This window comes from Periplaneta americana, chromosome 5, assembly GCF_040183065.1.
Source record: "Periplaneta americana isolate PAMFEO1 chromosome 5, P.americana_PAMFEO1_priV1, whole genome shotgun sequence".
NCBI classification, from domain to species: Eukaryota; Metazoa; Arthropoda; class Insecta; order Blattodea; family Blattidae; genus Periplaneta; species Periplaneta americana.
The window spans coordinates 164174388-164192408 of NC_091121.1; the positions used below are offsets into that span (position 1 = coordinate 164174388).

Here is an 18021-nt window from a genome sequence, read left to right on the forward strand (position 1 = left end):
CGCCACAGCACATATACAACCTGCGAGGCATCAATCGGAGGTAACCGGAGGTCTCCGAATGAAAGCTCGCAAACAACCGCTCCGGAGAAAAACCTAATCATAAGCAGCACTACCCAAAATTGAAGATATGTGGTAATTTCTTATAGAGCAATTAAATATGAGACAGATCTCACAACTTTGCAAATATGATTGATACAGAGTGACACATTTCTTTCATTAATTGTTTCAAAACGAATTGTGCTAGCGACAACTTATTATACCTAAAATGTAGAGGAATTTTGGGAGATTATTTACCTCTATAGCAAATGTTGTCCGGCGTTGTCAAATCCGGAGATCTCGGTGGCCACAGGTTCCTGGAAATTATTCGGTCGTCACATAACCGGACAAATGGAACCATGCTTCATCTGTGAACCATGTGATGGACAATATGGCAGGATTTTGCACAATGAACGTCTGAAACCAACGACAATAATTCAATCTTTTATCCTTATCTGGTTCCTGTAGCTGATGAACAACCGTAACCCTATATGGCTTTAGGCTCTCTGACACATTGAGTAGGTGTACCCTGTCTCCTGCGACAAATGTCTTACTGATTTTTTGGGTGACTGCTCCAGTCGTGCTCTTACGTCAACAACAACCGTGGGAAGCCTAGATGAACGATGCTTGCCCTTTTCACTCACCAGAGATCCAGTTGTTTCCAATTTGTTTACCAGTCCCAGTATTGTGTTTCTTTTGGGAGGATTACGAACACCAAATTCTCCCTGGTATGCCCTTTGAGTAGCTGTAATTGAATTCGTAATCCAGCATTGCTTCACAAGGAAGAGTCGTTGATTTAATGTGTACTGCATTTTCACGTTGACACAAAATGTCGAAAACAGCTGCCAACGATAGGAATAAAACATAAACATCTGCGCATCTAGTGACAAGGAATCGAAAGTCTAGAACATTCTGCTTAATTTGGTGCTAAAATTGGGTCACTGAATGAATTTCCAACGGAATAATTAAAGAAAGAAATGTGTCAGTTCTATATAAATCACTCTGTATAACATGGATGGATTAGAAGGATAGGAAGAAAAAAGTCTTATGATAGACAAGTCAACGGTCAGATTTAGTTTATTCTTGTTACTATTATTATTATTGTCAATAATAATAATAATATGAAGTATACAGTTCAAGAAATAGTTATGCAAGTAAATGACATTTGTTATATTATGAAACATTCTGCTATGTTCATCACACATTCTTCAGTTCTTGGACTTCTGGGGGAGAAATTGTATTTGAAGATGTCACTTGAACTTACTTAATAATTTGTATTTTAAGCAAAATACTGCACTAGAAGAAAAAATTAAAACTGGCAAAATTTTAAATCTGCCATTAGAAAATTTCTTTTACATCTAATCTTGGAAAGCTTTGGATATACACAAAGATGAATGCAAGCCACTCGAATCACAGCCTACATTGGACAGGAGAATAAAGTAAATTGTATCTCGTTATGTTGATGGAATCTTACATATTAAAACTAACATGGAAAGGCCATACAATTTGGCTAACTGCTGTTTTCTCACAATTTCCTACGTATGGATACATCTGAACATGCCAACACCCACGCAATCTGTACAACACTGTGTAAGATGTAGTCAGTTTCATACCTTCATAGGCCATTCTCGTACCTTTATCAATGCTTTCATCACTCCAAAGTGTTAAAAGGAATAAAGATCACATTTCTCAATGTAGGCCTACTAACTTCGATATATTTAAATGTGACATGGAATTAATGAGATTTTTCGTTGTTTTTCAAGACAATGTTGTACCATGGATTACCAATGTTACACATTACTTAAGACTATATAAAGGTTACTATAATCCTTTCGCTGTAAGAAAAATCCTAACCTAAACAATAGCATGTGACTGAAGTGTGGCTTCATTGGCCACTGTTTGGCGCCATAGATTCTCAGTACATGATCCCGCCTACTGTTTTACACTCTGTTTCATGTTAAACATTTTCCGTTACTCGTCAAGTAGGCCTAACTTCACTACTATGCATTTGTTTGCTTAGGAAACATTTACTTTATAATTACCGTAATTAAAACTCACATAACTTATTATATACATTTAAGACTATTTGTTTTACTCCGCTTTTGAGAGGTTTTCCACTCTTATGTTTAATAACAACACACACCGAGGATGCAGAAGCCATACTTCAGTACCACGTGCTTATGTGAACAACTACGAGCTCAAGTGACGCCAGCTTGTCACAAGAACAGACTACCTCGGTATTACTGTTGGTATTCATCCGCGTTCATAGTACATAACAAAATATAAAAATAGCTTTTCTTTTACATATTGTTTTACATATGAGTGAAGTTATATGTTTCATCGTATTTAACAACTAGAATTTAATTTTTTATTTTCAAATAATACAAGATGATAGTTTCCAAATATGGACTATATTTTCCTGCGTCGTGTGAGTGTTTCGACTGTGAGCCAATCACGAGTATAACAGCCACGTGCTTGTGTTTACAGTAGGATTTTTCTTACGGCGAAAAGAGTATATTATGTACCTTATTTCACTAAGGATTTTCAGAAAAGGCGAAAAACGAAATGAAATTGATTGCGGACCATTGCCTTATGAACACGAAAAAAACTGTTAACCATGAAGACGATTGTCCACATTATCTGGGCAGCTGTTCATGAAAATAACATTATTGTAAATTCTGAAGTTGGAATTCCACATTTGCCTTTAGTGCTCCAAGACTTTCGACTTATACAAACGGATGCTCGTAAACTGTTGGAAGTTTAACTTACAGCTTTTGTGATCTGAAAGAGAAGCCTTTTCTTATTAAGAATCCGAAAATAGCAAAAATGGACATCTGCCCTTAGTCAAATAAGGTACGGTATTATATCACAAAACATGTAATAATGACTTTTTAAGTGAACAAAATAAATTCCAAAAACCAGAACATTTTCAGGAAAAAAAGAAGGAGAAAATCTCTTTTATATTGTTTTCAGAACTAATTCAAAATATTTTTCTTAAATTATACAATAAAAATTCCACAAACTATTACATTCAAGTTCATTTTGTCTCTTTCTCTGCAATATATGTTTTTCACTCAGTATGTAGGCAATGACTTTAACACTGTTTATTTAAGTACTGCAGTCAAATAGGACAAAATTTACTCTTCGTAAGAATACTGTACACTGTGAATATAATAGAAGTAATCTCAAGACAATAAAAAAATCTAATTTCGTGTAACAAAATGATAAATAAATATAATAAATTTTAACCAGTTGGATTATTGATAAAGGGCTTCTGTAATTAAAAGTAACACCATCTAATAATACTTCAAAATGCCAATCAAAATGTAACACAGTATCTAACTCATGATTATAAAATGTGTCTCACTTTGTACATTTAATGTGCATGTATCTTTTTAAACGTGTGGCTTGTATTTTTAAACTGAATCTTGGTGAACAAGTAAAACTGATAACGTGTTCCAATTAAAATGACACATTTATGCAACATTCATTGATAATATTAACAATATGCATTTCAAACTCATCAATTACTGAAATTATTACAATTTTAACTTCTAATACATTTATTTTCGCTTCCAAATACTGTATTTTGAAACTTGAGGTTCTCTTTATGTAAGAAAAAAAAAACCATGTTACATAAGAAAATGCAATATAACAATTCGTAACAAACAAACATTAAAGAAGAACTTACTGTTCACCAAACAAGACAGAATAATACAACAAAAACTTGAGGCACAGTAAGATTCCAAATACAATATTAATGTTTACTGTGATAAATGTCATGTTAAGGAAATCCAATAAACGTCACAATTATTTACTCTTTAACGAAGTTTAAGAAAAAACATGTTTCTCTCATTAAGCCTAAAATTTTACAAATATTTAAAAGAGGTGGCTACATAATGCACAGATGCCCCCCCCCCACCTCCTACGAAAAAAAAAAAATACTAAGCCAATTATATGAACTTCTGTAATATTTGTCTTTACATAATTATGTACATATTTTACTGCCATATCATTTTGTATAACTCTGTAAATCCATTTAATGTCATATTTTTCTATTTGTAAATTACACGTATAATTTTTATGAATAAAGACTATTCATTCAAGATATACACTTTTAATAATTCCTCTGCTAGTTTAACGCTATAGAGAATATAGAATTCTACATGCTGAGATGAAATGCACAGCTTATCTTTTGCAATAACAGAAACGCTGGAAGAATGTGTAACATACATAACACCAGAAATATTCACCATCTTGTAGTTTCAAAATTAAAGAAAAATTTACAAAGTTGCAAAGTCATTTTAAATGAACAGTAAATCATAATCATTTTATAATGATCTTCTTACAACAATCTTCATAAAGCAATGAAAGTTGCAAGATATATTGCACATAAAGTCAGTTTACATTATTGACTGTATAATGGAAACTCAGGGAATGCTGGAGTTAGATGTAAGATATTAGGAGCTTTCTTTCCAATTCATTTAATTTTGGAAACCTAACATCATAAAAAAAAAAAGGACGTAACAGAATTTGATTATGCATGAACTATATTAAAAAAATGGTTGCATGTGTTGTTGAAAGTATATTCTGTAAGTACTCTTATGAAAAATATTATCAAAGGGAAATATCAATGAAAGTATAACATTATTATGAAGTATATTGATACAATAGACGAGAAAAACTTCATGTGGAAATTTTACGTAAGAAAACAAGAATTAATGTTAGTGAATAAGTTAATCTTCTATTATGTTATTATTTTAAATCATTTTATTTTTAATACTGATTATTCGTATTAAGTCTTTCATCATTTTTTCCACACATGCACTGTTTATAACGTTATTTTTACCTTAATTTTTCAAGAAGCAAGCCTATTACAGTAACAGTGAGGATACCACTTCTACGCAGAACTCAAGAACTTCTAACAGAGACGTCAAAAGGGAAGAAATGACAGAACGATCCAAAGCATCATGGACTGAAATTGTAACAATCTACAGGGTCTAAGAATGAATGTATGATGATGGTGATTTACTTTCTCGTGTCTTTTTAATACTTATGTCTTACATTAGTTCCACCCTACTTGAAAACTTGAAAAGCAACTTTATGTAAAAATTTACTTCAAAATCAAACTAAAGAAAATTTTTAGACTATGTAAACATGGTACAGTGGATATATCACAGCTCTTTAGTGATAGCAATAAGATGGCATGTTCAGACATATGAAAACCTAAACCACAGAAACTAAAAGTTATCTAACCTGAAAACAATACTTTAGTTCAAGCAATGATGCAAATGGTCACAGATTTTAATAAGATTTTTAATACGACCACAGCCATCACTGTAGCAATACTCCTTCCTTTCTGGCGGAACCAAGTATAATTATCATACTAACAGCTAGTTTGTTAACAGTTCAACATAAAGCTCCAATCTTATAATAGTAACACTCCTTCCTTCTCTCATTATACTAAATACAACAGTTAATTAACATTGATTGGACTGTTATTTCTAAATCCTGACACATGAAGATTGTGCTTGTGAAATATTAACAAGGCTTAGAAAGATAAACCAAGATCTCTGCATAAGGAATAAAGAAGACAAGGAATTTAAAGTTTTAACAAAGCTTTCCAACAATCTCATGTTTTGCACATAATACTCCCTCTTACAAAATCAATTTAAGTTCAAAGTCTCTGTTGGCTAGCAACCACTTTTCCACCTTTAAAAAATTCTCTCAAAATTTGCTACGAAGATTTCAGAGCCATCCATCTTAGAATGAAAGCATGGCACGATTTTCTTTTTTGTGGCAGTCATGTTCACAAAAATGCACGAGGAAGCATAAAGTTAAGACCTCTTTAACAAAAGATGTTTGGTTCTGAAATCATCATGTTCTCATTGGTGCAAGAATTGTCATTGTCAGTCTATGGTATCATTTTGCTTTTAATATAATTTTATTACATTATTATATACGAGTTGTTTTGAGGTCCATGAATCTACCTGCGAGCAGACATCAACGCGCTTCGCACTGATCGATAAATCACACAGCACGTTGTGGTGGCTTCCTTCAACACAGTGACATGATGCCAATAGAAAGGCAAACTTGAGAGATGGGAGTTAGTCTTCAGTTGCAATAGATACTGGAATTGATGTGGTAAATGTTGGTGTTTCAAGTTCCTCATGTTTCTTCATCTTCATTCCCTGTAACAGACACAACATTTTTAATGCTCATACCAGGGGCGGTTATTCAGTTCACCTATTTATGTGTAAAACGCAGCGGCAGATTTTCAGGGGAGGCAAGGGAGGCCGTGCCTCCCCTAATATTTTACCAGAACACAATATGGCAGTAATAATTGCAGCTGAATTAAGATCACAGACAAGTTACAGCAAATGACAAAAATTTTTCCTTTTATATTAATTGGATACTTTAAAGTAGAAAGGTGCAAAGTGCCAAAATCATAGAAAACGAAATTATTATGCAGAAAAGTGCAATGTGCCTAGGAGGATGATGTATGAAAGATGCTACATCCACTTGTATTTCTTAAGCGAGATATTTAGATGTTACGTTGCCAGCACCGTGCAGTTTCAGATGGCAAGCGCCCTCTTGAGCTGCATCATAGAATGCAATGGATCTTCAACAGTTTGTGCCCAAACTTACACACAGTGAAATGTTTTACAGATGTCAGCTTTCACGTTATAACTTTGGAGTTTGTGCATGTGATACAATGCAGTCTTATATGTGTATGTGAGATGAAAGCATCGCAAGTAGAGGTGCCGATGAGATTGCCTCATGTGTACTAAATCTGATGAATATGGACATAACAAACAAGAAGAATCTGATAACTGTGCAGCTGAAAACAAAAATCGTATAATGGTTTTCGTGTGTCTCTTTTTAGTTGCCATTGGTTTATTTGAGCACATAGAACAACGTTTCCTTCTCAGCGGCTACAGTTTCTTGCAATGCGATTCTGATTTCGCTTTGATTGAAAAACGACAGAAAGCGACAAAAGCCTTCATTCCTAGTGACCTGCTTAAAATCGTACAAGATTCTAAAGTTGTAAAACCATTTCAAACTGTTTCAATGCTAGAGTCATATTTTCTTAATATGCAAGATGTTGCTGATCAACTAATTTCCATCAAGAACTTGAATATTTCTAAGGCATGTTGCATTCAGTATGATGTTAGTAAAGCAGGTAGTGTTTCTGTGAAATAGTCCCATGATAATGAAGCAGTGCATACCATTAAAGTGCTTAAAAAGGAAAAAGGAAAAAAAAAAAAAAAAGGAAAAAAAAAACCATGAAAGATGTGCAGTCAGCATTGTTTCAAGTTAAAGCATAAAATAGGGAAATTACTAAAGAAAAGAAGGGGGATCTACTAGCAATGACTCCCTATCTTCCAAATGAGGAGCATAAGGAGTTCTACAGGCAGATCTGTGAATAAAAATTGCTCCAGAATAGGAAAAATAGGTATTGGACTTTGCACCATTCTACTGCAACTGTAGGCCTACCCGTTACTTAACCCTTTTCACAATCTGTGTTATATAATTAAATATGGAGAAATAATGTATTTACATACCACTATTATTAATGAGTAAACACTGTACTATTGCTGTTTTCTATCAGTAAAAAAAACATGACACAAATATGTGTACAATTATTCTTATAACTACATTTTTTTATCTTATCTCCAATGTTTCATTTTGGCACTTTGCATCCTTCTACTTTAAAGTATCCAATTTTACTATTCACTGCGACTGAGAAGTAAGTTACGTAAAGTCGACCACATTCAGTTGGTGATGCCTGCTCACTATACTGTAGCATCGATTGTAGATAGTACAAATAATTCGTACTGAAAAATAACAGATAGCGCTGTAACCTGTACGGTCGACATCTAGCGGCCTGCAGTGTCTATGCGAGAGCGGGAGAGAGGAGTCGGGTACATGACGCTACTCCCCTGTAACCATGACAACAACAGTTCAACCAATAAGATAGTTGGTTAGAAGAGTATTTAAACTTGACTAGAACGCGCAAGGGGAGCCGATTTGGAGACTTCCTACCCACCGCTGACAACACTGTACTGCTTATAGTCACAGCTGGTTTCGGCTGTATTGGGAAGTTCTCTCTCTTTCTCTCTTCGTAGTTTTAGACAACTGAGTCATGTGTTGTTAGTTTTCTTTCCCTGCGTAAAAGTTTTCATTTATTTCTCTTGTTTGCGGGTGTTCTTTTTATTTTATTCTTTTGTGTTACGAGATGTATTTACTTATACAGTATTTTAAATATATCGAGAGTTTAGAAACAAATGCAGATTTGTCTCTAGCTTTTCTAGTAGCAGCTATTCAGTATGTTGTGACCTATTTGATCGGTTTGCGAAGAAAGAGGAACGTCCAGTTAATTTGCTGTAAAATTATACTATGTAATAATAATGAGCAAGACCCGGATTCTTAGGTTCGAATCAATTTTGTTGCTCTCTTGTTACTCTCGAAATATTGCTTTCCTTGTTCGTTTTATGTAGCAAAGAGTAACATTCTTAAATTCAATATGACCTAAAAAGACCTAATTCGTAGGTTAGGACTTAGAGTGTCCTAAAGAGAGGCAATCTTTACCAAGCCGTTGTAATAATATTAAGAGTATGTTGTTTATTTTTATTTTTTCCTGTAAAATCATATAACTTCCTAACATAAGATTTAAAATCCTGAAACATAAATTGGAAAACCTAATTTTAATTTCTTAAAATCTATAAATTTTGCACTTGGTAATGAGGTACGTCACAGACCTTATATTTTTATATTCTCATCATTCACGTCTTGGCCTCCTCAACTTTCAAACCCACCGTCCGCTACTGGTAAAACGCAATTTTATCTCATATTAATAATTGATTCTAGTTATTACCGATACCGTATTTCTAAAATAAAAGAAGTTTTTTTCTGTCGTTCTGAACAGTGTTTAGTTGAATAAATAGTACCTGTAACCGTCCGCTGACTAGAATAATGTCAACAGTTATGAGTGCCAAGCGGTGTCTATCAGAACTTACAATACTGTAGAGGTGAAATTATTTGGGTTCCCATTCTCATACAGCACTTGGTTTCTATGGTAACGTGACGTCACGCACTAAAGAAAGATTGTATGAGTAAAGTGCGTTTCTGAGTCTTTCAGTTATGGAGAACTGTCAGACTTGTAGGTGGAGTAACCAGTTTGCAGATCTAACAGTACTAATAATAGAGAAGGGTTGAGGATGGTCTCCAAGGCCGGGGGCTATTGTTCAAGGGCTGTGAAATTTTACAGTATGTACTACCCGACTGGAGAATAGTATTCTCATTCTCTGTGTCTTAGCATCCACCCCTGCAGTGGTAAATTATCTGGCTCTATCCTATTTTATTAGGAATACACCACACATACATTAACAAAGTTTAAAAGTTGTTTTCCACGGCATGTATGATTTCTTCTCATGAGCTCACCAGTTTTGTTCGAGCTCTTGTATTTGAAAGTTTAACGCACGCGTTAATGTACACATGTAGTTTAATACTGTGTACGTATATATTAACTTATTTACAGTCTTACTAATAAACCGTGTATAGTTTTTATACGAGACTTATCCAGAGTTGAGACAGAAAACGTTACTAATAAACCGTGAATAAGCTATGGGCGTATAAACAGGCTGTAACTATACAATGGGAATTGCTTTGCAGTAGTTATATACACGAAACCCCTTGTTTAAGCGTTATGTATATAGCGAAAAAATGGCCGCCCCTCTAACAGCTGTTTGTATCGACTGTCATTTTATGATGATGGTTACCTTGTAACCACAGAAGAACAAACCAAAGATCATAGAATTATTAGAATAATATTGCTGTAGCTTGTACTCTTTGACCAAAATGTAGTGTGGTAATCGATTAGAGCCAGTTGTACTATCGATATTTAACACGCCACACTAGAGCGCTCTACCGGATGCAGTAGAGAACCTCAGATATTCTATTACCTTTCGTAACGAAGTAATGACGAAACTATGACGTAGTTGTGTAACAGTTATACTGTTATACACGACGTATGTAGTGATTATTAGTAAGGAATTTACACACGACTTATAAATGAGCTACTCATTGTATAAGTGTAAGACAGTTAAACGTCTGTATATAGAGTTTTTATTAGTAAGACCGTTAATGTATTTAGAGTATATTAATGATAAGTGTATATTGTGTATTAATCCTACATCTAAGTATATATTATATGTTTAATCACTATAGCTATTATACAAATACGAGTACTTAGGTAGCAGTACATAGAAAATGTTGATAAATGAATGCGAAATATTTATCCCGAAAATGACACAGTTTGTAATTTATTAGAAAATGTCGTTTTGTAGACTTAAATATGAGGATAAAAAGATTATTTAAATTCTTGACGATTTACAGTTCCATTTGTTCTTTGTTTTAAGAACTGCTAAGAAAATAGAGAAATTGTATAAAATAACTTTAAAAATTCTTCCGATGAAAGAAGCTTATCTGTTTGAAAATATTGAAAATTTCACTCGAAATGCTACATCACAGGAGTGACTCAGACATTTTATGAAGACATCATCGACAGTTTGCTGCTTTAAAATATAAGAGGACTCACTTGGTATGCAAGAAATTGGGTGAGTCCTGAAATAAATTAGTTCCTGTTTGCATGTGTTCTAGAACTATTAAAATTGTATGTAGTTTACGAATACCAGGCCTACTCATTATATTGGTAAAACTGTTCATGCACTTGTTTATGTGAACAGCACTTCACCTATTTTCTTGATGGCTAGCTGCTACTGGCTTATACCTAATTTCAAGGGATTTGACTGAATGGTATTCAAAGAAGGCAATTCTAGGAGTTTGTGTAAAACGCAATTATTTAAAAAGTTTAGCAGAATCTTTAAGTTATTTATCTTTATTAAACCTCTATTCCGCCAACATTCTCGATGCCATATCTCTACCGTATGTGCACTGAGAACAAATCTAATAAGTGCTGCGAATAGAATTCCTCGAAATCTATCTGCAGTATAAAGGACAACCCTCTGCCACCAGGCATATCGACGGTAGAGGCTGGCAAAGTTTAAAAAAAAATGTTCATTTCGACTCTCCAAAACATACTTTTCTCTACACAAGGAGAACTAAGGTGCTCAGAACCCGCCCTTCTCATTGTAGCATCACCGCATGTTTACTAATAACCACCAATAAAATCGAGCATATCTATCTAAACTTATTTTTTGCCTACCAAAAATGTTCAGGTCTCCAATCTCTGGAATTAATGACGATATCGAGGAACGGGATGCAGTTTTCTATTCCCCATTGGCCTACTTCGGACAAGACAGCATCAAAATGGGAATCGCGAACACAAGCTCACTTTAGAAAAAAAAAAAAAAACCAATGACTATTCCGAAAACAGTCTAGCCGCCAGACCTCCGCAGTACTTGTAGAGAGAACAAAGCTGATAAGTGCAATGAATAGACCTCCTCGAACTCTATCTGCAGCATAAAGGGCAATTCTCTATCCCCAGGCATATGGAAGGTAGAGGCCGGCAGAGTTTAAAAAAATGGTCATTTTGGACTTACAAAACAGAATTTTCCCTACACAAGGAGAACGAACTGGCTCAGAGGCCCGCCCTTTTAACTGTAGCATCCCCGCATCCTCACTAATAATCACCGCTAAAATCCGGCAAATCCGTCGCACTTTTTTCTAGCCCTATTTTTTGGGAACCTAAAATATTGCAGTCTCTAATTCCGGAAATAATGGCCATACCGAGGAACGGGATGCGGCCCTGTATTCCCCCTTGACTTACTTCTTACACGATAGCATCAAAATGGGAATTGCGTACACTAACCGATTTTCGAGATAAAAAGAGGAAGGGTTTAAACCACTACTCCACCGACATTCTTGCAGTACGTGTAGTGAGAAGAAAGCCGACGAGTGCGTTGAATACAGCTTCTCGAACTCTATCTTTGGTGAAAAGGACAACTGTCTATCCCCAGGCATATGGAAGGCAGAGGCCGGCAAAGTTTAAAAAAATGGTCATTTTGGCCTTACAAAACAGAATTTTCTCTACATGAGGACAACGAAGCGGCTCAAAGGTCCGCCCTTTTAACTATAGCATCCCAGCATCTTCACTAATAATCACCGCTAAAATCCGGCAAATCCGTCGCACTTTTTTCCAGACTTATTTTTGGGCACCTAAAATATTGCAGTCTCTAATTCCGGAAATAATGGCCATGACGAGGAACGGGATGCGGCCCTGTATTCCCCCTTGACTTACTTCTTACACAATAACATCAAAATGGGAATTGCGAACACTAACTGCTTTTCGAGAAAAAAAAGGGAAAGGGTTAAACCACTACTCTGCCTATATTCTTGCCGCCATAATTCAGCAGTACGTGTAGTGAGAAGAAAGCCGATGAGTGCGTTCAATAGAGCTCCTCGAACTCTACCTTTGGTGTAAAGGACAACTCTCTATCCCTGAGCGTTTGGACGGGAGAGGCCGGCAAAATAAAAATAAAAATAAAAAAAAAAAGGGCATTTTGACCTTCCACAACTTATGTTTCTCTACACAAGGAGAACGAAGCGGTTCAGAGGCCCGCCCTTTTAACTGTAGCATCACTAATAATCACCGCTAAAATCCGGCAAATCCGTCGCACTTCTTTCTAGCATTATTTTTTAGGAACCTGAAATATTGCAGTTTCTAATTCCAGAAATAATGCCATACCGAGGAACGGGATGCGGTCCTGTATTCCCGCTTGACTTACTGCTTAGAAGATAGCATCAAAATGGGAATCGCGAACACTCATTTTCCAGAAAATCTGCCGACATTCTTGCCGCCATAACTTCGCAGTACGTATAGTGAGAAGAAAGCCGATGAGTGCGTTGAATAGAGCTCCTCGAACTCTATCTTTGGTGTGAAGGAAAACTCTCTATCCCCGTGCGTTTGGACGGGAGAGGCCGGGAAAGTTTAAAAAAATGGGCATTTTGACCTTCCAAAACAGAAGTTCTCTACACTAGGAGAACGAAGCAGCCCTGTATTCCCCCTTGACTTACTTCTTACACGATAGCATAAAAATGGGAATCGCGAACACTAACTGATTTTCGAGAAAAAAAAAAAAGGGGGAAGGGTTTAAACCACTACTCCCCCGACATTCTTGCCGCCATAACTCAGCAGTACGTGTAGTGAGAAGAAAGCCGATGAGTGCGTTGAATACAGCTTCTCGAACTCTATCTTTGATTTAAAGGACAACTCTGTATCCCCATGCGATTGGACGGGAGAGTAGGCAAAATTTGAAAAAAATGGGCATTTTGACCTTCCAAAATAGAAGTTTCTCTACACAAGGAGAACGAAGCGGCTCAGAGGTCCGCCCTTTTAACTGTAGCATTCCCGCATCTTCACTAATAATCACCGCTAAAATCCGGCAAATCAGACGCACTTTCTTCTAGCCTTATTTTTTGGGTAGACTACCTAAAATATTGCAGTCTCTAATTCCGGAAATAATGGCCATATCGAGGGACGGGATGTGGCCCTGCATTCCCCCTTGACTTGCTTCTTACACGATAGCATCAAAATGGCATTCGCGAACACTAACTGATTTTCGAGAAAAAAAGGGGAAGGGTTTTAAAACACTACTCTGCCGACATTCTTGCCGCCATAACTCAGCAGTACGTGTACTGAGAAGAAAGCCGATGATTGTGTTGAATAGAGCTCTTCGAACTCCATCTTTGATGTAAAGGACAACTCTATATCCCCGTGCGTTTGGACGCGAGAGGCCGGAAAAATTAAAAAAAAAAAAATGGGCATTTTGACCTTCCAAAACAGAAGTCTCTCTACACAAGGAGAACGAAGCGGTTCAGAGGCCCGGCCTTTTAACTGTAGCATCCCCGCATCTTTACCAATAATCACCGCTAAAATAAGGCAAATCCGTCGCACTTTTTTCTAGCCTTATTTTTTGGGTATCTAAAATATTCCAGTCTCTAATTCCGGAAATAATGGCCATACCGACGAACGGGATGCGGCCCTGTATTCCCGCTTGACTTCTTACACGATAGCATCAAAATGGGAATCGCGAACACTAACTGATTTTCGAGAAAAAAGAGGGGAAGGGTTTAAACCACTACTCTGCCGACATCCTTGCCGCTATAACTCCGCAGTACGTGTAGTGAAAAGAAACCCGATGAGTGTGTTGAATAGAGCTCCTCCAACTCTATCTTTGGTGTAAAGGACACCTCTCTATCCCCGTGCGTTTGGACGGGACAGGCCGGCTAAATTAAAAAAAAAATGAGCATTTTGACCTTCCAAAACAGAAGTTTCTCTACACAAGGAGAACGAGGCGGCTCAGAGGCTCGCCCTTCTAAATGTAGCATCCCCGCATCTTCACTAATGATCACCGCTAAAATCCGGCAAATCCGTCGCACTTTTTTCTAACCTTATTTTTTGGGTACCTAAAATATTGGAGTCTCTAATTCCGGAAATAATGGCCTGCGAGGAACAGGATGCGGCCCTGTATTCCCCCTTGACTTACATCCTACACGATAGCATCAAAATTGGAATCGCGAACACTAACTGATTTTCGAGAAAAAAAAAAGGCCAGTACTCTGCTGACAGTCTTGCCGCCATAACTCAGCAGTACGTGTAGTGAGAAGAAAGCCAATGGGTGCGTTGAATACAGCTCATCGAACTCTATCTTTGGTGTAAAGAACAACTCTCTATCCCCGTGCGTTTGGACGCGAGAGGCTGGCATATTTTCAAAAAATGGGCATTTTGACCTTCCAAAATAGGAGTTTTTCTACACAAGGAGAACGAAGCGGCTCAGAGGTCCGCCCTTTTAACCGTAGCATCCCCGCATCTTCACTAATAAACACCGCTAAAATCCGGCAAATCCGTCGCACTTTTTTCTAGCCTTATTTTTTGGGTACCTAAAATATTGCAGGATCTAATTCCGGAAATAATGGCCATACCGAGGAACGGGATGCGGCCCTGTATTCCTGCTTGACTTACTTCTTACACAATAGCATCAAAATGGGAATAGCGAACACTAACTGATTTTAGAGAAAAAAAGGGGAAACCACTACTCTGCCGACATTCTTGCCGCCATAACTCAGCAGTACGTGTAGTGAGCAGAAAGTCAATGAGTGCGTTGAATAGAGCTCCTCGAACTCTACCTTTGGTGTAAAGGACAACTCTCTATCCCTGAGCGTTTGGACGGGAGAGGCCGGCAAAATAAAAAAAAAAAAAAAAAAAAAAAAGGGCATTTTGACCTTCCACAACTTATGTTTCTCTACACAAGGAGAACGAAGCGGTTCAGAGGCCCGCCCTTTTAACTGTAGCATCACTAATAATCACCGCTAAAATCCGGCAAATCCGTCGCACTTCTTTCTAGCATTATTTTTTAGGAACCTGAAATATTGCAGTTTCTAATTCCAGAAATAATGCCATACCGAGGAACGGGATGCGGTCCTGTATTCCCGCTTGACTTACTGCTTAGAAGATAGCATCAAAATGGGAATCGCGAACACTCATTTTCCAGAAAATCTGCCGACATTCTTGCCGCCATAACTTCGCAGTACGTATAGTGAGAAGAAAGCCGATGAGTGCGTTGAATAGAGCTCCTCGAACTCTATCTTTGGTGTGAAGGAAAACTCTCTATCCCCGTGCGTTTGGACGGGAGAGGCCGGGAAAGTTTAAAAAAATGGGCATTTTGACCTTCCAAAACAGAAGTTCTCTACACTAGGAGAACGAAGCAGCCCTGTATTCCCCCTTGACTTACTTCTTACACGATAGCATAAAAATGGGAATCGCGAACACTAACTGATTTTCGAGGAAAAAAAAAAGGGGGAAGGGTTTAAACCACTACTCCCCCGACATTCTTGCCGCCATAACTCAGCAGTACGTGTAGTGAGAAGAAAGCGATGAGTGCGTTGAATACAGCTTCTCGAACTCTATCTTTGATTTAAAGGACAACTCTGTATCCCCATGCGATTGGACGGGAGAGTAGGCAAAATTTGAAAAAAATGGGCATTTTGACCTTCCAAAATAGAAGTTTCTCTACACAAGGAGAACGAAGCGGCTCAGAGGTCCGCCCTTTTAACTGTAGCATTCCCGCATCTTCACTAATAATCACCGCTAAAATCCGGCAAATCAGACGCACTTTCTTCTAGCCTTATTTTTTGGGTAGACTACCTAAAATATTGCAGTCTCTAATTCCGGAAATAATGGCCATATCGAGGGACGGGATGTGGCCCTGCATTCCCCCTTGACTTGCTTCTTACACGATAGCATCAAAATGGCATTCGCGAACACTAACTGATTTTCGAGAAAAAAAGGGGAAGGGTTTTAAAACACTACTCTGCCGACATTCTTGCCGCCATAACTCAGCAGTACGTGTACTGAGAAGAAAGCCGATGATTGTGTTGAATAGAGCTCTTCGAACTCCATCTTTGATGTAAAGGACAACTCTATATCCCCGTGCGTTTGGACGCGAGAGGCCGGAAAAATTAAAAAAAAAAAATGGGCATTTTGACCTTCCAAAACAGAAGTCTCTCTACACAAGGAGAACGAAGCGGTTCAGAGGCCCGCCCTTTTAACTGTAGCATCCCCGCATCTTTACCAATAATCACCGCTAAAATAAGGCAAATCCGTCGCACTTTTTTCTAGCCTTATTTTTTGGGTATCTAAAATATTCCAGTCTCTAATTCCGGAAATAATGGCCATACCGACGAACGGGATGCGGCCCTGTATTCCCGCTTGACTTCTTACACGATAGCATCAAAATGGGAATCGCGAACACTAACTGATTTTCGAGAAAAAAGAGGGGAAGGGTTTAAACCACTACTCTGCCGACATCCTTGCCGCTATAACTCCGCAGTACGTGTAGTGAAAAGAAACCCGATGAGTGTGTTGAATAGAGCTCCTCCAACTCTATCTTTGGTGTAAAGGACACCTCTCTATCCCCGTGCGTTTGGACGGGACAGGCCGGCTAAATTAAAAAAAAAATGAGCATTTTGACCTTCCAAAACAGAAGTTTCTCTACACAAGGAGAACGAGGCGGCTCAGAGGCTCGCCCTTCTAAATGTAGCATCCCCGCATCTTCACTAATGATCACCGCTAAAATCCGGCAAATCCATCGCACTTTTTTCTAACCTTATTTTTTGGGTACCTAAAATATTGGAGTCTCTAATTCCGGAAATAATGGCCTGCGAGGAACAGGATGCGGCCCTGTATTCCCCCTTGACTTACATCCTACACGATAGCATCAAAATTGGAATCGCGAACACTAACTGATTTTCGAGAAAAAAAAAAGGCCAGTACTCTGCTGACAGTCTTGCCGCCATAACTCAGCAGTACGTGTAGTGAGAAGAAAGCCAATGGGTGCGTTGAATACAGCTCATCGAACTCTATCTTTGGTGTAAAGAACAACTCTCTATCCCCGTGCGTTTGGACGCGAGAGGCTGGCATATTTTCAAAAAATGGGCATTTTGACCTTCCAAAATAGGAGTTTTTCTACACAAGGAGAACGAAGCGGCTCAGAGGTCCGCCCTTTTAACCGTAGCATCCCCGCATCTTCACTAATAAACACCGCTAAAATCCGGCAAATCCGTCGCACTTTTTTCTAGCCTTATTTTTTGGGTACCTAAAATATTGCAGGATCTAATTCCGGAAATAATGGCCATACCGAGGAACGGGATGCGGCCCTGTATTCCTGCTTGACTTACTTCTTACACAATAGCATCAAAATGGGAATAGCGAACACTAACTGATTTTAGAGAAAAAAAGGGGAAACCACTACTCTGCCGACATTCTTGCCGCCATAACTCAGCAGTACGTGTAGTGAGCAGAAAGTCAATGAGTGCGTTGAATAGAGCTCCTCGAACTCTACCTTTGGTGTAAAGGACAACTCTCTATCCCTGAGCGTTTGGACGGGAGAGGCCGGCAAAATAAAAAAAAAAAAAAAAAAAGGGCATTTTGACCTTCCACAACTTATGTTTCTCTACACAAGG

At 37.7% G+C, this 18021-nt stretch overlaps 1 protein-coding gene across 2 annotated transcripts in view; it reads right to left on the minus strand.

The window, feature by feature from the left end:
• Positions 1 to 1097: 1097 nt before the first annotated feature.
• Clic (chloride intracellular channel protein 5) overlaps positions 1098 to 18021 on the minus strand; it is a 340626-nt gene continuing 323702 nt past the window's right edge. For both annotated transcript variants that reach the window (XM_069826752.1, XM_069826751.1), the window contains exon 6: positions 1098 to 6227. In XM_069826752.1, coding sequence (XP_069682853.1) covers positions 6144 to 6227 — 84 coding nt within the window. In that variant the 3' untranslated portion in view covers positions 1098 to 6143. The remainder of the gene's footprint in view (positions 6228 to 18021) is intronic.